Raw genomic sequence first — 21163 nt, forward strand, 5'->3', positions numbered from 1 at the left:
TATTACTTTGGTATTTAATCCAGTCAATATTTTTTGTCAAATCATATGGAATATTAACTGAATTAGCAATGCCTTTGTTACTGCTAATTGAGATGATGATTGGTAAATGATCGCTACCATGTAAATCAGGAAATACTTTCCAGGTGCAATCTAGTCGAATTGAAGTCGAACAAAGAGATAAATCTAATGCACTTGGACGTGCAGGAGGTCTTGGGATCCGTGTCATGCTACCCATATTTAGTACCGTCATGCTAAAATTGTCGCAAATATTATATATTAGAGATGATCTGCTATCATTGTAAACGGAACCCCACATCATTCCGTGCGAATTGAAATCTCCTAAAATCAAACGTGGAGCAGGAAGGGCTTCGACAATTTCATTAAGCTGTCGTTGTTCAACTTGAGCTCTTGGAGGAATATATACCGAAGCAATGCAAATGTCCTTTCCTTTAATGTTTATTTGACAAGCAACAACTTCTATACTAGAAGTCGAAGGAATGTTTAATCTATAAAAGGAATAACATTTCTTAATTCCTAAAAGCACTCCACCATACGGGGAGTCTCTGTCGAGACGTATAATGTTAAAGTCATTAAAATTTAAGGCTATGTTTGATGTAAGCCATGTTTCGCACAAAGCAAATACATCACATTTTTGACTATGCAACAAAACTTTAAATGAATCAAGTTTTGGCATGATGCTTCGACAATTCCACTGCAGGACAGTGATTGAATCATTTGCGGCGGATGATAAATTATCCATCAAATGATACAAAACCTGTAAGAGCTGGCCATTGAGCTGATAACTGTTTCAAAAAAGTTCTAGCTATTGGAAGGAATGCTGTTATGATGGTCTTTAGAGGTTCAGAAATATTGAATGCAGCGAAAATCCATTCTACAATTTCCGAAAATTTCAGTAATCCTGTTGGTGAATGTGAAATGGAGCCCACTGGATTATTGTCTTTTCTTGAGCTAGTTCCTGGATTGGTTTGTGAATTTGACAAACCAGGAGGCACAGTTTTTGGTTTTAAATTTGGCTTTTTAGCTTTAACACGGGGATCTTTTTTTGAAGGTATAATTTTAGGTGTCTTTTTTGGTATTTTGTGGTTTGTTAATCTCCTCTTAACAGACCCTTGAGGAGTGACAAACGAGGTATCTTCACTATTTCCGTCAGAGTCAGATTCCTCTGGCTCCGCAAGATTTGAAAAACCGTTTTCGGTTTCCAAAGGGGAGACATGTATGACCGTTTTGAGCATTTCTGCATATGTGCGCTTAGACCGTGCTTTTAAAGAAAGCTTCATTTTGTCTTTACGCAGCTTAAATGCAGCGCACACTGAAAGATCATCATGAGGGCTTTCCCCACAATAAACACATTTTTCAACATCTTTATCGCAAAGATTATCCTTATGAGGCCCTTGACATTTGATACATTTGGACTTATTACTACAGTAAGTAGCTGTATGTCCGAATTTTTTACAGTTCGTGCAATTCATAACATGCGGTACGAAAAGCCGAACAGGAAGACGAATTTTATCGATATAGACATGGCTAGGCAATGCAGATCCGGCAAATGTTACGCGAAACGAATCTGAGGGACGATAAGACTTTTTTCCATCGACAATAGATGCTGAGTACAATTGTTTGCACTCGAGTATCTTAACTCCCTCAAGCATGGAGTTTTTAAAACGGCCAACTCCATTTTTAAGTAAATCATCTGCTGTCAGACTTGCTTCAGTCACAACACCGTCAATTTCTACCTCCTTCGATGGAATGTAAACTCGATATTCAATAGCAAATAATTTACAGGTTACAATATCGTTTGCCTGTTTCAAGTCGTTAACTACAACTCGAATTTTATCTCTATTAACCTTACAGATTTCTTTAACTTCAGAGAAATGTGATGTCAAATCCTTTGTAATTTGCATCAAGTTTAAAATCTTTTCTTTTTTTCGAAGATAGACTATCCATGGCCCAGTGGTACCCTGTGGATAATGTTTAGCCCTCGGAGTATTTAAACTTTTACTAGTATCCGGAATCGGATTCGGATGATCTTCCATGAGATCATCCATTACATTAAATTTTTTTTGTAAATTAATAATACCAAAATAAAAACTTATGTTTAGTAAAATTTCAGATATAAGAAATAAAAAATAAATTAAATTAAATCTACCTTGTAGCTGATGTCTCTGTTCCTTTATCGTGAAGAACGACGTGAAGCTCTTCCAACGATTTCCAATTGGCAGTCTTTTGCTGTTTCCAATTGGCAGTCTTCTGTCGTTTACTGCTATCTCAGTTGCTCTGCCGTCGTTGTGAACACCACTGCACTTGCTGTACCTGACCCCAGGTACAGTGCTTTTGCTCTTGGTGGCGATCAAATGCGATGCTTGCAGTGTAGCACCTCGCGATATATGCCGTCTCTTTTGATCCTACGCAGCGTACAAATTCTGGTACCTGGTAGATCAGCACTGGGTTGCTTTAGCACCTCTGTGCCTTTGCACCCCTTCGTCTTCGCACCTTTATGCGATGGCACCTCTGTGACTCGTCACTTCTATGCTCTCGCACCTCTGTGTCTCTACACCTCTGTGCGTATGAACGGGATGGCCTTCGTTGCTAGCTTTCCAGTCGGGAAACGCCCCGAATATTGCGTTTGCTATGGGCAGTTTAACTACCTGAAGCTTAGAATTGTCTCGGTAGCAGCCGTTAACTCACGAGCCAGTACAATCGAAACACAACCTCTTCGCTTGAATGGTTTTTACTGAATGATCAAAACCAGTTGATAACAATAAAAAAAAATACATAAGTGACTGTAAATGAATCAAATTCCAACATTGTTTTGTTGTATTAAATAATAAACAACTCGAATAAACGTCGTCAAGCAAAGCAAAGTCTTAGTATTACATTTATTGTTGAATATGACCATTTGTTTCAACAGACTTCGCAGCCAAGGAGTGGCGGAACCGTATTGGGAGAATACTGAATCCACACCAGGAAAATGTCCGGGTGTGGAAGTCTTGGAATTACATTCCTTTTGAGAAATTTGGCCTTTCTGTTTTAACAGACTTCGCAGCCGACTCATAGCATAGCTTCGATTTCATGGCTAGTGCTACGATCCTATTGACACAACAGAAATAATACTTTCTACTTATTCGAAGATGATAATGAAAGTCAATTAGAATGGAATATATTGGCATTGAATGTATTCGATAAGTAAATTCGACCGCGCTCTATCATGCGAGTCAAGTAAATACTTTTACGTAAATTCTATCTCATCGGCGGGAAGGGCCAGGTGAACGACCGGCAATGATATCGAAAATACTTGAATGTTATCTCGTCTTCAATCGTTCTTTTGAAGGAAAATCCATGCTTGCTACTAAACTCAGGCATATGGTTATCAAGTTGGTCAATACATATAGCCTCATGTTAGTCATTCATAATTACTCATGATTCATAGCTCTAGTGTAAGAGTAATCACTAACAATAACGATTGAATTAGCATAGCGTAGCGTCATAAAATGCGCGCAAAATTTTATCCGGTTCAGTTGAACGAACCGTCGCACAAAGCATACCAAGAAAAACGGACACATAGAAACAAGAACTTTTTTCAATGATTGAGAGCAGTGGGCTTACCTCTCGTTATATTGGCTTGTAACAAAGACTTTACGTAATGGATTTTTGAATCCTTCACACTTTGGATATATGCTAATTCAATCGTTATTGTTAGTGATTACTCTTACACTAGAGCTATAAATCATGATTAATTATGAATGACTAACATGAGGTTATATGTATATGTATTGACCAACTTGCTAACCATGTATATGCCTGTTGTTTTTCAATGTTTATCACATTGTTTGTATCACGACAATACTTGGTTTGTATTTCATTCAGTAGCTTGTCAATGATGAAGTTATAGTTTTGCTATAAAAATTGCTACAATTTAAAATAATACCTGGTATACGATATTACACAGCCAAGCTTTATTGCTTCAGCAACATCACTGCATTGAACTTAACAGAATTGGACATTATTAGCATTATAAATTACAGTTACTTAGAAAATAAACGATTTCTTACAATACCCATTTTATTGTTTTCAACTCGTTTTTATTTCAACACAAAACCCAATGCTGCACAAATTCTCGTCATTATTTTATATGTAATTTTTGCTTACGATATAATGCCACCGTGCCCACCGTGCATTTCTCACACCACCTCAATACGAAACAGCAACGCGCAAGCAATAAAAAAATGCGGAAAAGTTTATGTAAACTTTTTTCAAATTTCGGTTGTTTTAGCTAATATTTTATAATTTTGAGTTGCATTTTCAGATTCTCTGTGAAATTCTGCTACAAACACTACTTTTCAGTTCTAAAATCATCCCCGTGGAACGGAACAGTAACCGTTTATACATTTCAAAAACCAATTACGGCTCGGCAAAGCAAAATTTCAAAATTCTAAGAGTACTTAGTTATGAAAAATTTGATTTCGAAAACTTAAGTGATTTTGGTTTTTCGAAAATCGGTCTAGTTTTTGAATAATTGATCAAAAACGCGATTTTCGAATTCCGCTACATTTCACCTTAAAATGTCGAATCAAATGCGGTCAAATTAAGTGTAAAACACATCAGCCCAATGTGTCAATTTTTATATGATAAAAATCAATAGCAGCCGAAAAAATCGTGAGTGTAAGTTTCTTCTGTCGTTTTCGCTGAATGCCCAAGACCCAGTTTCCATCCTAACTTCTGTAAAACCGTTTGCGTGAAGCTAGTTTTGAACCTAGTTTCAACATTGTTGATCTGAAAATCGAGTTAGTTTCGAACCTGGTTTTCATATCATGTTCGCTCAGGCCCCCTTTGCAAAATATGCCTGAATTCCATGCTTAAAACTCGAGTAATCAGCATTATTTTTCGTAACTTTTGAAAGGGCCTATCGCCTATATGCTCTAATCACATGTTCGTACCGATTTGCACTCGATACAGGAATGCATATATGCTCTCCGATAAATAATTTTCATACAGATAAATTCCGATTTTAAGTTTTTGTGTTTAGTTCCATAAGGTTAAACCATAAACACAGTACTCCAAAAAATTATAGACAATGACGGCGAAAAATGGCGTTAAACTGGCCGCACTGCTGAGTTCCCATATTTACAATTCACATGTAAACTATTTAAACAACTGTTTCAAATTGTATGTATAAGGTCAGCAAATACCAGATACGTTACCAGAGATGCCAGGTAAAAATTTCAAATATCTGCAGGCAGGGTCTGTAAATCTGAAAAAAAAATCTGCAGTCAGCAAGTATGTCTTGCTGGCAGCAATTTCTCTATAAAGTATGACACGCAAAACTGACTTGGCGAGCAAAAAAAAAAGGTCGCGGAAATTTCAAAAGTCTGTAAATATAGACGAAAGTCTGCGAGAATTGCAAAAGTCTGCAAAAGTCTGCACAACAAAAATGTCTGCAGCACTATATCCCAAATCTGCAGATTTACAGACAAATCTGCAGATCTGGCATCTCTGTACGTTACCCTATCAAAAACATCTAGAGTGTCATCTAGACTGTGTTTATCTTTTTCATTTACCAACAGAGTTGCCATTCATACAGAATTATTTGTAATGTATTGATTTGTATACGTCCATGCGAATTTCATGCAGGGTACAGATTTAATACATATTGCTAAAACAAAAAACAGAATTGTTTCTACTTCCCCTCTTTCAATGCAATATAAAATCGAATTGAATCAAATGTTTTGTTACGATATTTACTTACTTCTTGTCGGCCGCCATTTGATTTCGGGTGAAAATTACCAACACAATCAAAAATAGTCTAGATGAACAACGTTGTGAAAAATAAATGGTTACTTTCCAACATCGCTAAAAAAGTTTAATATATTATCAATGTAACAAAATATTACAAAAAGTCTGATGAAATCAGGCATCCCTGCAAGCAGCTGACCGGTGTTGACAAGCGAGGAGGAACCAACTAGTAAAAAAAACTTTTACATAACACAAGGGGTGTACCGATAGTAAATAGTTCGCGCAGTTCAATATAGGTGGAACTAGTGCATCACGAAGAAAATTTTTTATAATAATTTACTCATAGTGTCATGTCTGTTAGTCTGTGCTAGTGCATCACGAAAAAAAAATTTATAATAATTTACTCATAGTGTTAGTCTGTGATGATACTTTTAATGATCGTGCAAGGGCCGCTAATGGGTTTTGAACCTTGATTAGGCCATGATGTCCGAATAACTTTCTCACAGCAGCTCAACTGAACGAGGAGAACTAAGGCTTTGCCTAATGTAGAAGATATTCTTCGAGTGGTCATTCTAACATTACATGTACGATGTAGAGCGGCAATAGTAAATACTATACTATACGGCAAATTTTGATAAACGGAACTTGATTCAAATTCAATTTTTCATCATCTACTGCATACTATACTGAATCATAGTTTTTTCGCAAGCTGAAGATTTTATACTAATTGCAACAATTTAATTCAAGTGCAGCCATGTGCACAAAAGTATTCTGCTGAGAAAGTTGATAATCGAATAAACTACAATAACCACTGTAGACATTTATATGAAACTTTGGAAAGAGATTGTGAACAGCTAAGAGTTTAAAAACAAAAATTGATATATATTTTACCACTTTTGATTATTAATATACTATTCTAAACAACAAATCGAAAATGTTGCTTATATGCACAGATATGCCATGTTCAAAGTAGGTCATATTTGATCATTTCGGTATTGTGTGAAATAGACCCAATGCATTTTGTTGATCACAATGTTACAAAACATCGGAGCTATGAGTTAACATAGCTTATTACTTATAACAGTTCGGCTGAAAAGTTCGTATCGTTTAATAGAAACACACATTTTTTTGCCAAAATTCGTTTTTATTATTCAACATAATTGCCACCAGAGGCTATACAGCGATTATAGCGATCTTCCAACTTTTCGATACCATTTTTGTAGTACGATTTGTTCTTTGCCTCAAAATAGGCCTCAGTTTCAGCGATTACCTCTTCATTGCTTCTAAATTTTTTACCAGCGAGCATTTTCTTGAGGTCTGAGAACAGGAAAAAGTCACTGGGGGCCAAATCTGGAGAATACGTTGGATGAGGGAGCAATTCGAAGCCCAATTCGTTCAATTTCAGCATGGTTTTCATCGACTTGTGACATTGTGATTGTGAGCTCACGTGGCACCCATATTGCACAAAGCTTTCTCATATCCAAATATTCGTGAATAATATGTCCAACACGTTCCTTTGATATCTTTAGGGTGTCAGCTATCTCGATCAACTTTACTTTATGGTCATTGAAAATCATTTTGTGGATTTTTTTCACGTTTTCATCGGTAACAGCCTCTTTTGGACGTCCACTGCGTTCATCGTCTTCGGTGCTCATATGACCAGTACGAAATTTTGCAAACCACTTACGAATTGTTGCTTCGCCCGGTGCAGAGTCTGGATAACACTCATCAAGCCATTTTTTGGTATCGGCGGCACTTTTTTTCATCAAAAAGTAGTGTTTCATCAACACACGAAATTCTTTTTTTTTCTTTTTTTTCACAATAACAAAAGTAGCTTCACTCAAAATGCAATATCTCACAAACTAATAATCAGACAGCTGTCAAATTTATACACGTATCTTTTGAAGGTTGGTACTAACTGAAAATGGTATGGATTTAATTCTAGTGGCGCCCTCTCATAGAAACGATACGAACTTTTCAGCCGATCTGTTATATTAATTATTAAAGGAAACCAACATTAATATTGCTTACTATTGATGAGATTGATTTAAATCACTAGACCAGAGCTTAAAATTGTCACGCATTCTCAATGAAAGAAACCATTCCAACAACCTCATTTTGAATATTTTACGAACACCAGAACGAACGAAGAGATACGAAGTATTTTCGTTGAAAAAATGAGAGAGTATAATTTCCAACGTTACTCTTTCCTCTATGACAAGACGAAACCAAACTAACGTCTGCAGGTAACAACAGCAGTGTTTCAATTCTTATTCTTTCGTCGATGTATTCAAAATCTGTGATTCTTGACTATGAAGAGTGAATAAAATATGACAAATAGAAGTAATTACATCCCAGAGCCTTTTGGAAACCAAAACTACTACAAATACGAGCACCAACTGGTAAAAGTCACTGTAAAATATTTTTCTGTCATTTTCGATTCTCAAAGTTTCGGTTGAATACCGGCACTGCATACTATGGGATTATCACTGAAAACCGCAAATGACTGAAAGGGCAAATGAAAGAAAGAACACAATTTTGAAACTACTGTTCCGCTTATGTCATTGGCTGAACATGAATTTTGTTCTCATAGTTTGCAAGCGAAGCTGAGAGTGACATAATTTCTCATCATTTTCGTCTTTATTGAGTCAATAAAAATAACTTTTATTAGCTCTGCACTGGACTTTCTTGTTTTTAGTCATGTGCAGGGCCGCGGGAAATATCTCACTTTCGTATATGACTTCGTCACTTTCGTAAATGATCATATCTCCTTCCGCTCCGTCGAATCCACAAATCGAATCCATTCTTTAAGACTAGGAAAAGCACATTTTACAATTATTCAAATACTTAAGAATATAAAAATATTACAAAAAAATAAAATACATTACCGTTCGGTTTCCTTTGGGAATGCGATCAAAGAAAAAATCGACAGTTTTTCAGAACGCAAAGCTTCCCTATCTTTCAAAACAAGCAATTTGTTACCATTAGCGACAACAATAACATTTGTTTATTTTCACTCACGACAAACTCCCAATCAAAATGATGTCACTATATAGATTTTTCGAGATAGATATTGTAGAGCAGAGATGCCAGGTCTGCAGATTTGTCTGTAAATCTGCAGATTTGGGGTATAGTGCTGCAGACATTTTTTGTTGTGCAGACTTTTGCAGACTTTTGAAATTCTCGCAGACTTTTACAGACTTTTGAAATTCTCGCTGACTTTCGTCTATATTTACAGAAAAATTTGAAATTTCCGCGACCTTTTTTTTTTTTTTTGCTCGCCAAGTCAGTTTTGCATGTCATACTTTATAGAGAAATTGCTGCCAGCAAGCCATACTTGCTGACTGCAGATTTTTTTTCAGATTTACAGACCCTGTCTGCAGACATTTGAATTTTTTACCTGGCATCTCTGTTGTAGAGATTGATTTTTCCGCCAAATTCAGATTTAGGAAAAATAGTTGGCAGCTCTGAAAGGCAGTGGTAACCAGTGCTGTCAATTGTTTTTTCTAAAAATCTGTATTTGGCGGAAAAATAAATCTTTCTCGAAATATCAAACATCGATTTAGTGCGGAAACAGCGACAAAAAAAAAAAGGTCGCTCGACCTGGTTTACCCCTATGGAATCCAACACAAAAACTTAAAGTTTCCAGATTCAAAGATTAATCGGTGTTTCACAGATTCTCAATATAGGGTAACAGAGGTATTTTGGCCACTTCATATATTTTGGCCCACCTAACAAACTTTATCAATTTCATCGGATTTTATCGATGTTAAGTAACCCATGTTGCATCAATTTGAAGCTAATCACATTAAATTACCTATTGCGGAAGGGGTTTTAAAAGATATTTTAACATTTGGGGGATATTTTTACAAAGTGGGCCAAAATAAAATCAATCTTAAAGTGGGCCAAAATACCTCTGTTACCCTACTGCATGTGCTGCACAGATTAAAAAAATGCCACAGATTTTCCCAGACTCCCAAAATCAATAGCGGCCCTTACACGAGCATTATTTTTGTTATTTTTAATGATGACTAAGTAATGATGTATTTCAAATTTGATAGAAATCTCGTCATTATTGCACCATTATACGTTCATTAAAATGATATTATTTTTTAGACAGACAGACACAGCGGTCCTTACACGATCAATAAAAGTGTGATTTCTAAAAAGTAATATCATTTTAGTGATTGTGTAAGGGCAGTTATTCTTCATAATAATTTGGAATGTTATTGCTTTAGTGATTATTAAAAAGGATATTAATAATTCTCGAGTAATGGCAGCTTAAAAATCTTGAAACTGCTTGAGAAAAACAGTGGAATTGTTTTTGGGAAATAGCGTTTGATAGTGATAATTTTTTTTGCTCGCAGAAAAGAATCGCGGGATCTTTTTGTTGTTATGGGAATTGTACACCAATTTTTCACATACTGATATTTTGTTCGAACACAGACTTTTGAAAAAAATGACCTGGCATCCTTGAGTGGTAATAGGGACAGCGCGCGAATGTTAGTAAACAATCCAAGTCACAGCGCAAAAAAGATGAGTCAGACACGTTTTCAAGCGTTAACCTTGTCTTAATCTTAGGTTTTCAAACTACAGCTGCCAACAATTGAAATGGACGATAACCCACAACCAACGACATCCTGTTTGCGATCTGCATGTCCAATATGCGACAAACTTTTTGTAATGGACGACATCGAAAATCACGTTAATCGATGCTTATTCCTGAATTCAACAGAATGTGATTCTTCGGAGACGTTGTCTAAGGATCAGAATAGTGATAAGAATCAAAGCTTTTCGCGGGATGCCAAGCGTAGTTTCAGTATTTTCGAAAAATCACCTTCGGTTGCTTCAAAGCGAAAGAAAGTAGATCAAGATTCGAAGATTGTGGAGGATATGGAAAAACAGATAATAGATCTATCCGATGACGATAGTCAGAAAGAAAAAAAAGTTGTAGCTCCAACGCAGACAAAAACCATAAAGGTTACCTTAAATGATTCTTGTATTCCATTAGCTGAAAAAATGAGACCGAATGAGTTAGATGATTATATTGGTCAAGAACATATTTTGGGAAAGAATACTGTATTGAGGACACTTTTTGAAGGTAACATAATTCCGAGCATGATCTTTTGGGGTCCTCCTGGATGTGGCAAAACAACTCTGGCCCATATTATTGCTGCTCATTGCAAAAAGTATGAACACATGCGTTTTTTAAAGCTATCGGCCACAATGAGTGGCGTGAACGATGTAAAAGAGGCTATAAAAGTAGCAAAAAACGAAATGAAATTTAAGCGAAGAACAATATTATTTATGGACGAGATACATAGATTCAATAAATTACAGCAGGACATTTTTCTACCACATGTAGAAAGCGGTACTGTTACCCTCATTGGAGCTACCACCGAGAATCCTTCATTTAGTCTCAATTCGGCATTGCTTAGTCGATGTCGTGTGATAGTGCTAGAAAAGATTAACGTGGATGGTATGATGAAAATCTTACAAAGAGCTTTGCCTGAGTTTAAAACTATGATGTTTGAAAACAACAATACTAATCCCGATATTCACAAATTGGCTTATATACCAAAGTAAATACTGAAAGCAAAATCTTTCTTCGTCCCTTCCTAACAACATTTTTTACTGCAGAATGATGATTAGTTCAGAAAGCATCCGATGGTTGGCCGAAGTTTGTGATGGAGATGCTCGAATCGGTTTAAATAGTCTTCAGTTAGCTTTAAATTCGGCAGCTACAAAGCAGTTGGAGGCGGGACTCGATTTTAAAACAATTTCCTTGGATGATATTAAAAAAGGCATTAAGGTAAGCTGCGTAGTTCCATTTTGCTACGAATGAAAAACAACCGATTCTATTTGTAGAAATCTCATCTCCTTTACGATCGCAAGGGTGACCAACACTACGAGTTGATATCAGCACTACATAAATCAGTCCGCGCATCTGATGATAATGCTGCTCTCTATTGGTGTACTCGGATGCTCGCTTCCGGTGAAGATCCACGCTATCTAGTTCGACGAATGATTCGAATGGCAAGCGAGGACATAGGAGTAGCTGATTCGAATGCTTTATCATTGGCCACTTCTACATTGGCTGCAGTTCAAGCTGTTGGCATGCCAGAGGCAGATTGCATTATTGCTCATTGTGCGGTTTACTTAGCCAGAGCTCCAAAAAGTCGTGAGGTTTATAATGCTTTTAATCGATGCAAAGCTGCTATCGAAAATCAAAAAGGACCGATGCCAGGAGTTCCATTACATTTACGAAATGCTAGCACTAAATTAATGAAAGACTTGAATTATGGTGTCGGATACAATTTATTGCACAAAGATCAGTCAAGATTGCGATATATGCCGGAAGGATTGGAATATGAGAATTATTTTTCGGAGTAATCGGAGAGTCGAAGTTTTCAGTTTTCAATTAATTTTATATTCGTTTATTGATTTTGTGTTGAATTTTGCCTGATGAATAAAACTGTATATTAAGTTCCACTGTATGTTACGTTTCCAAGGATTCTGTTATAGCAAGTGTAAACCACAGCCGAATTTTCCCTTGAAGGCCAAGTCCTTTGAACTATACCCGTAAATTAACTTCAGAGCCAGTACCATCACAAGCAAGTGGACATCATCTAAGAAGGAAGAAATGTGAGCCTATTCTAATGTTGTCTCAAACCTCTTCAGTTTTATCCACACCATAGTAATTAAAAGCATTTTTACCTTTTGCAAACGTTACTCCAGTCTGCATCAATTCCCGATAGACTGAAATCACAAAAAAACTACGTTTATTAACCCATACAAAGAATAGATCAAATGAGGTTATGATATTACTGCTCAGATAGTGGTGCATTGAATTATTGAATCATTAGATTCATTCTTGAAAGGTATACTATCATCATGTTAGTTACTCAAACTCTAGATATTCCAAAAATACTCACTCACCTGCTTCAACTATGTTCGGGATGTTGTCTTTTAGTACGAATACCTACAAAGAACCTATATTTCATTACTCCTGTATATATTGCATATTAAATCATGCCATTAACAAATCTTCAGATAGTGGTGCATAAGAATGTTAAATCACTCTGACTCATATATTTAAAAAGGATTATATCATCAAAAAAATACCTATTGTGATAGATATCCAAACAAGGATTACTTTACCTAAGGTAGACGTATCCATATTGTACGAACATCTTTTTTTTTATTTGCTGTGTCACTAACGTGACAGGCTGAGGCCAAGTATGGCCCATCTCGCCTGATTATTGTTAGATTAATTTCTTATTTTCGAGTTTAATTGCTTTCACATTAACTCCCGATGATAGTTTCGCGGCGTCGCAACACTGATTCACACCGTGACGCTAAAAAACTTTCTTCCTCGAGCAAGAAATACTTAAATTTCCATCGCACTAGTGCGAACCCGCATGCTCACGCGTTGAGAGTTTCACCGGAAGTGTACAAACATCGCTTTAAGGATGGTGTCACAAATTGGTTTTGACAAATTGCCATTCATTAATCAGAGTATTCATCAGAAACATGTGCCAATCTACTAGTTTTATGTAAACTTATGCAGTATTCGCTATAATTATAACAATACACATTATCAACTACATAGTTGAAAAATAAAGAACTTGTAAAAAAATAATTTGATCACTTCGAAAAACATTTTAATAATTTTGCTATCCATCCAGGAGAGAAACACGAAACGAAATGGACGATCTGTAGGGATATCACGTTGTCTTGTTGCCCCGTTTACACTTCTGCTGGCTGCCAGCATACTGGTGTCAGTGTACTGCCCTCTTAGGAAAAAACGTTCAACTGTGGTCCAATGATCCAAAGTATTAGACCAACGAAGGACCACCGTTGAACGTTTTTTTCCTAAGAGGGCAGTACACTGACACCAGCATGCTGGCAGCCAGCAGAAGTGTAAACGGGGCATGTGTGATGTACACGCTTAAAAATAGTTACTCAAAAATGAGTAAGATCTCACTCATCTACAGAAAAAGTGGAACAACTCTAATTTAGAGTAACTCCGAAGTTACTCAAATTTGAGTTCTTCCACTGGAAACGATATTTGGGTAAAATCTACTCATTTACTGAGTAATACTTTATTTGTACATGTACCAAAAATAGAGTAACTATAACTCAAATTTTGAGTGAAATTTTATTTCACATATACCAAATTTGCAAAACATTGCTCATTTTCTGAGTGTATTGTATTAAAATATTAGGTAATTGAACTCAATGCTATATCAAGTGGTGAAAGCAAATTTACTCAGGCACCAATCATACACTTGTTCCTCATAAATGACATTTGAGCATATTCGGTTTCATTCTAAAGCACAACACGGAGTTTATCATTCCGGTTTTTGCAGACACAACACCGTTTGTGTTGAGTGACTCACCCTCGAAATACGCGATTCGACCTCACTATTGCGAATAGTAACAAAAAAAAACGAGTTATTGCGTTAAACTCAAATTTAGAGTAGGAGTTACTCAATATCATTGATGATAACTACTCAATTTTTGACGTTTCCATGTATCATTTGAAAATGAGTAACTAGTACTCAAACTTTGAGTAACTTTTTCTAAGCGTGTATTTTTTTACTCGATTAATTAAAATAATCGATTAAAAGGCTAAAGTAATCGAGTATTTGTAATCGATTAACGACAGTGCCACCAGGCGTTGCCAGGTTGCCAGATTTATCTGGCAAATGCCAGATTTTTCTCGCTTCGCCAGATACTTGACTACCAGATACCAGATCTTTTGTCAGATTTTACAAATTTTCCAAGATTTTGTTACATCTCACCAGATCTTAACGGTTTTGGCCTGTGACCCAGACAAATCCAGATAAATTTTTGAATCAAACAGATTTTTGAAAAAATGACCTGGCATCGCTGGTAGGTATGGTTTTGGCAAAATTTGGTACCAGCTACTCAATATTTCGAAAACCATACCTACCCAAAAATGGAGTAGTTGTATAAAGAACAAGTTGACCGATGTACGAATGATGTCTCTTAAAATCAGTGACCCTTTCATCAGACATCGTATCAATAAATTTGATAAGGTTCTACCCAATTTTTGATAAAACACCATTTTGTACCTCTGAGTAATCACATGTAAGGGTTTAATTCCTCTACGTCGGCTTCAAATGAAATGGCTTTCAAGGTGTTAAATGTGTCAATCAAAATGAGATCCGAGAACTCCCATAACACTACCGTTGCAGGTTGAGGTCGCATTATATGGGTCCAGTCTCTCTATCTTCATACCGATTTTGAACTCGTTTTTCGGTGGACCAACGGCCTGTTTGAAGCATTCGACAGGTGCGGGCACATTTCCAGACTTACGCAGGCACTCGGTCCAGTCGAACACATGGAAATTTCCATACTGGAATGGTCCGGTCGATGTAGTAAAAAATGTAGTTAACACGTTGACTTCCAACCTACGAGATAACTCGTATATTCTGGTCGTATGAGAATGGTCGTGGCAGTCAACGTGTTAAATAACATTTTTCGTAAATATTTACAATACTTACACTTTGAGGGCCAGTGTTTGCCATTTTCAAAATCGAATTTTTCACACCGGAAATTCACGTAGATTGTTTGGCGTTTGGTCAATTCATGTAAACCTTATGTGATGGCTCTATTCATTTTAGGAGATGTTCGTATAACATTCATTTTCGTCACGTAAAATATTCAATTTGACATTTGAAACCATTTTAAGTGATTTTTTAAGTGAATTGATCGTGATTTTTTTTTGAGTGTACAACTTCTCAATTTATTGGGTACACTGAAATTCATTTCTACCTATTTTTTGAGGAGAAATCACTCATTGTCGAGCTATTCTATAAGCTACCCAAAATTAGGTCGTTATCTACTCAAACTTTGAGTTAATCGGTAAAAATGGGTAGCGTACTTTGTTATGGCATAAAACTTATACTAAACTTACATTTACCTAAATTTTGAGGTCATCACTCGTTACTCAAAATTGGGGAGATGTACTTTAGTTGATTTTGGGTAGGTTTTGACCCAGAATTAGGTAACGGCTGGTAAGAGTGTAGGTATCAGCGTTGCCGGGTTGCCAGATTTATCTGGCAAATGTCAGATTTTTCTCGCTTCGCCAGATACTCTAACGAACCAGATCTTTTGTCAGATTTTACAAATTTTCCAAGATTTTGTTACATCTCACCTGATCTTAACGGTTTTGGCCTGTGACCCAGACAAATCCAGATAAATTTTTAAATCAAACAGATTTTTGAAAAAATGACCTGGCATCGCTGAGTGCCACTAATCGAGCTAATCGATTAATATCAATCAATTAATCTCGAGATTTATATCAGTTAGGCTGTGCACCATTTCGTGGTTAATTTTAACTTTTGGTTGAAATCTGACACTTGAGTGGTTATTTTGATGTTGTCAAAAATAACCCTGTTCGAGAGCATGGTTATTTTTAACAGATCGATTGTTATTTTCCGACACTGAAAAAATTCAACCAAAAGTTAAAGTTAACCGCGAAATGGTTCACAGCCTTAGTATAGATATTGTTTAGCCTTAGGCTGCAGACATAGTGGGCGCGAGAATCGAAGCCGAGCTAGTGACTAACATTGGCAAATCAAAAGCGAGAATGATACTAGTAGCTAATCAAAAGTACTCTGATGGCTGAACCGAATTCTGTTAGAGTACAAGTGAGAAATCGGATCAACTTTAACTCTGACAGGGTCCCTCTGTTTTGCTGTAAGTACGTTTCCTGCTTTGGTCAGCACCAGAGATGTCTATCTCCTCTGTGTGACGAAGAGCAAGCAAAATTTCTCCCCTCGCACTGACAACTTCAACGAGAGCTCTTCTCTTTCACATTTATACACCACTGTTGTGTAAGTGTGCACGCATCATGAGTGCGTTTGTTTATTTCCTTTTACCTCTTCCACTGAATCGCACCAAAGTGCTAGAGCATTAATTAGCTAATAAATTCTCTGAGGAGGATGCAGATACTTTCACAGAGGTGTACACGCCGGTGAGCACTCTGCTGTATGGTTTTCGTAGATGAAGCGTGGACACGCAAAATCAGCAAAATAAAACAATTTATCGTAAAATTTTCGGTTTTCCTTGCAAATTTTTCATAGCAAGGCCAGATCTACTCTCTATTAATTGAAGTTCACAGAAGTGTTCGCTCACAATAACGCGCCAGTGGTCACTTGGGTGTATTTAGACGAGAGCGCGTGTGAGCGATTCATGCGAAGAGAATGTGTTTCACTCGCGCCAGCTGCTTTAACCACAAGCACACACTCAAATGCTGTCTATTCGACACTGAGAAGAAGTGCGCTTTCCTCTTTGTGCGGTGCTTCGTTTTTTTCATCCTCGGTGTGGCAAAAAAAATGACTCTAGCGTGTAAAACTCTGGTGAAATGCCATCTCTGGTCAGCACCAAGCTCGGCTCAGCTTCTCGCGCTCACTCTTTCTGCAGCCTAAGGCTAAACGTTGCTATGATGAGAGTGGCAGTTTCATCTGTCATAATTCAAGGAAATACGAATTTCAATTTAAAATAATGATTTTTGATACATTCTGCCCACAGTTACAATGTTCATACATTTTTCCATTCGTTTGATCATAGAATATACATATATATACAAGGTGAGATGAAAAAACTGCAACCAACTTCAGACTGCTGTCATTTCTAAACCGCTCGTCCCACAGCTGTCAGATTTATTCTAGTGACAGCTCATTATATTATTTACAAGCGCACAAAAGCATTTTGGTGGGAATTTTTCAGAAAAAAAGTTATTTGTGATGGAATTCAAGTGTGATAGTGTGATTGCTTTGCATTTGGCTGGAAAACCACAAGTGGCTATCGTTAGAGCCCTCCAGCATTTAAAAGTGAATAAATCTTTTGTGTCTCGTATCATCGCTCGTTACCGTGATACTGGTAGCGTAGCCCGACGTCAAGGAAGTGGACGAAAAAAAACAGCAACATCGGCAGAAATGGTTCGAAAAGTGAAGAAGCGAATTGAACGAAATCCGCGTCGCAGTGGCCGAAAAATGGCTCGTGAGCTGAACATATCGCAATATGCCATTCGGCAAATATTGAAAAATGAGCTTGGACTAAAGCCATTGAAGTTCCAAAAAGTGCAAGATCTTACTGATGCGCAAAAAAAAGTTAGACTCGAAAAAGCTAAAGAGTTGCTTCGCTTGGCCGAAAGTGGTGAACTGCCGAATTTGGTTTTCTCCGATGAGAAACCATTCGTTATCCAGCAGTTTGTAAACAAACAAAATGATCGTGTTTACTTGCCAGAGAGGTCAGCTGAAAATTTGCAACTTCGGTTGGCCACCAGAACTCAAAAGCCGGCCATGGTGATGGTGTGGGCCGCCATAACAGCCGATGGTCGCTCGCCGCTCGTATTCATCGACCGTGGGGTCAAAAGAAATGCGCAAATCTATCGCGAAAATATTTTGGAGGGAGTTCTGAAGCCCTGGGCACGCAAACATTTCGGCCGCAGACCTTGGACATTCCAACAGGACTCAGCACCATCGCACTCAGCACGCGCCACCCAAGAATGGTTAAGAAATGAGGTTCCTCGCTTCATTTCCACCGCACAATGGCCACCAAAATCTCCGGATGCCAATCCGTTGGACTATTGTGCCTGGGGTATTTTGGAAAGCAAGGTTGGCACTAAAAAATACCAAAGTGTCGATCATCTCAAGCAAGCGCTTCGCCGAGAATGGGACAAAATACCGCAGAGCCACTTTCGGGCAGCGTGTGATGGTTTCATTGGCCGTTTGAAGGCCATAGTTCGTGCCAAAGGTGGCCAATTCGAACAAATCTAAACCGATTCTCAAATTTGATGTTATTTCCGACATTTTTTGCTTTCATTCAATAAAATTAAAAAAAAAATGAAAAAATTATGGCGTTTTACTTTGTTGCAGTTTTTTCATCTCACCTTGTATATATATATATATATATATATATATATATATATATATATATATATATATATATATATATATATATATACGGAATATATATATATATATATATATATATATATATATATATATATATATATATATATATATATATATATATATATATATATATATATATATATATATATATATATATATATATATATATATATATATACGGAAAAGTTTCATTATTTCTTTCTTACTTTTTGTGGTATCTGTATAAATCTGTATTTAATTTGAGAAATCTGTATACGCATGCAAAAATCTGTATAATACTGATAGATCTGCATAAATGGCATCTCTGCGTGGGAGCTCGAATGACAGATACACTTCAAACAAGATTAGGCAAAACTAGGTTGGATTAGTTTTAAATTACCCAAACTTATCTAGACTAGTTGGGATTAAATGAGATTAGAGAAAATTATTTTGGAATGACATGAGTTTATTAGTATGAGATTGTCTAGAGTTTAGAGTGATTTGCCCCTTGCAGATACCACAAAAAGTAAGAAAGAAATAATGAAACTTTTCCGTCTGAACTTGTTTGTTTGCCCATATTAAAATGAAAAATTTTTCGTGCAGCTGTTTAATGATGAACACTGAAATACATTTATATCATAATTTGAAACCAATGTAAACTGATGTTCAAGGAAGTCATGGCGTCATGAAACTTTATTGTCAGACTGAAAAGTTGTATGACCTGACTTGACGTTGCGTATTGGGCGTTTGAATTCCATGTTCGAATTCCAAGTCATCATTTTCAAACGAAAAAAGTATATGGATTTACAATTCAATTGTGGTTGATAACAAAAACAATTAAATAGCGTCGTTGAATGTTCTTGTCAGTGCGGCAAGGAGTTACGATATAAAGGAATGCTTCTTGCACCTGCCATTCTATAACAATAATCTAATGGAATAATACCTTTAAACGTCATTTTATTTCCGAAATTTCCTTTTTTTAGTGAATACAGATAAATACAGATTTTTTATACAAAGCAGTACAGATTTTTTATGAAAATATCTGGCAACTCTGCTCCCACGTTTACAGCTTCTTATGTCAAAATAATGCTTTTCCAGATCTCGGCTAAACTTCTCTAATCCCATTCTAATCCAGCGAGATCCCTGCTAAACTTTTTTTACTCCCGGTAAAACTTGTTTGAGTTCAGACAAAGTTTAGAGTGATTTGCCCCTTGGCATTCGTAGAAATGCTCTGATGTATTCTTATATAGAAAAAATAAATAAATCACTTGCTATATGACTGAACACTTCCTTATCGTCTTCAACCTGCGCGAATTGCAGCATTTTGATAATGTGCCCTTAAAATCTGGTTCCGCTTCCGACCCAAGGAAAAGTTCCGCCGACGACACGACCAGGCACTCCGAACGAAAATCTAAATAAACAGTGATCGTTGTCGATTTACCACCAGTTACCATAATATGAAGTGACCCCTTGTTAATTATAAAAATAATCTTTGCGAACAACACTGTTCTGGTTGCTGCGAGCCAAAAAAACACAGGAACATAAACAAACAAACTGTGTTTCCGTTAAAAGTTTGTAAAAAAATATAAACCAATATTATTATTATTTTCATATATTTACGAGAGAGAACGATATCATAGTGAAATTAGCGTGGTTAGATGGTTAGTTTTAAAATCTACGATTGCAATCCGCAGCTTATGTATATGCTGTTCGTGGGCTTGGTTGAAACAACTCTTTCATAGCTGACATTGCATTTAGAGATTTTGAACGATGAGCAAGAATATTTATATATTTCATAACGCTAAACCTAGAGCAGTTTCACTACAAAATTAATCTTCGCTTTTCGTTCATCCGTAAACTACACGGAGAAGCTGTGAGACTCATTCAACGATATTGTCCGCAACTGTGTGATATACAGCAGAAGAGAAAACGAAGCCATATATTTTACCGAGGCGTTCTTTTCGTCTCTTAAAGCAGCATATACTTGTACCATTAGGCCATTGTTTGTACGTTATATATAATATATTCAAAATATTAATCTGGTTAGATAAAACTCGTCGGTAGAATCCAGTGTCAAAGTTTGATAGCTGAATATTTACTTACTCATAAACTCTATTCTACATATAGAGATATTTTAACAATGGAATTTAGATGTTTAAGTAACTACTAGTTTTGCGATAATAGTCTATATAGATGTTTATATAGCGTAATAAACGTTGATGAATGAAACAATTAGAATGATATTGAGTAATAAAACAGCAGAAATTTTTATTACATGTTATTTATTTTTAGTCATAAAAACAAAATTAATTGATGTTACAATTGAACATTTAGAAACAAAACTTTATATTATTTGCCGTATATTTCTAAAGACACAAGCTGTATATCTATTTTTCCCTAATTTATTCATTACACTGTATTTATTATTTGCAACACGGTATCGACAATCTACCAGATTCCGACACCTCCTAACGTCAGTA

At 36.3% G+C, this 21163-nt stretch overlaps 2 protein-coding genes and 1 long non-coding RNA gene across 4 annotated transcripts in view; 1 reads left to right on the forward strand and 2 right to left on the reverse strand.

Annotated features, from left to right (window-relative positions):
- Window positions 1-8804, reverse strand: part of LOC131433758 (uncharacterized) — a 104955-nt gene extending 96151 nt beyond the window's left edge. The window contains exon 1 of the mRNA XM_058600351.1: window positions 8640-8804. The gene's annotated coding sequence lies outside the window, so the exon portion shown is untranslated. The remainder of the gene's footprint in view (window positions 1-8639) is intronic.
- Window positions 8805-10187: 1383 nt separating this feature from the next.
- LOC131437074 (ATPase WRNIP1-like) lies at window positions 10188-12144 on the forward strand. 2 transcript variants are annotated; one of them, XM_058606137.1, is made up of 4 exons: window positions 10188-10253; window positions 10333-11333; window positions 11392-11563; window positions 11620-12144. In XM_058606137.1, exons 2-4 carry the CDS (start codon window positions 10363-10365, stop codon window positions 12142-12144), a joined length of 1668 nt encoding a protein of 555 aa, XP_058462120.1. In that variant the 5' UTR covers window positions 10188-10253; window positions 10333-10362. The 2 variants fall into 2 exon arrangements, with proteins under 2 accessions (XP_058462120.1, XP_058462119.1); XM_058606136.1 differs by lacking the exon at window positions 10188-10253 and having other exon boundaries at window positions 10263-11333.
- Window positions 12145-12158: 14 nt separating this feature from the next.
- On the reverse strand, window positions 12159-13550 carry LOC131437075 (uncharacterized). Its single transcript, XR_009230697.1, has 4 exons — window positions 12913-13550; window positions 12691-12733; window positions 12469-12510; window positions 12159-12380 (listed from the first exon to the last, which is right to left on the reverse strand). It is a non-coding gene; the product is annotated as an uncharacterized LOC131437075 (long non-coding RNA).
- Between the last annotated feature and the right edge of the window lie 7613 nt (window positions 13551-21163).

Source organism: Malaya genurostris, chromosome 3, assembly GCF_030247185.1.
Source record: "Malaya genurostris strain Urasoe2022 chromosome 3, Malgen_1.1, whole genome shotgun sequence".
Taxonomy (NCBI): domain Eukaryota; kingdom Metazoa; phylum Arthropoda; class Insecta; order Diptera; family Culicidae; genus Malaya; species Malaya genurostris.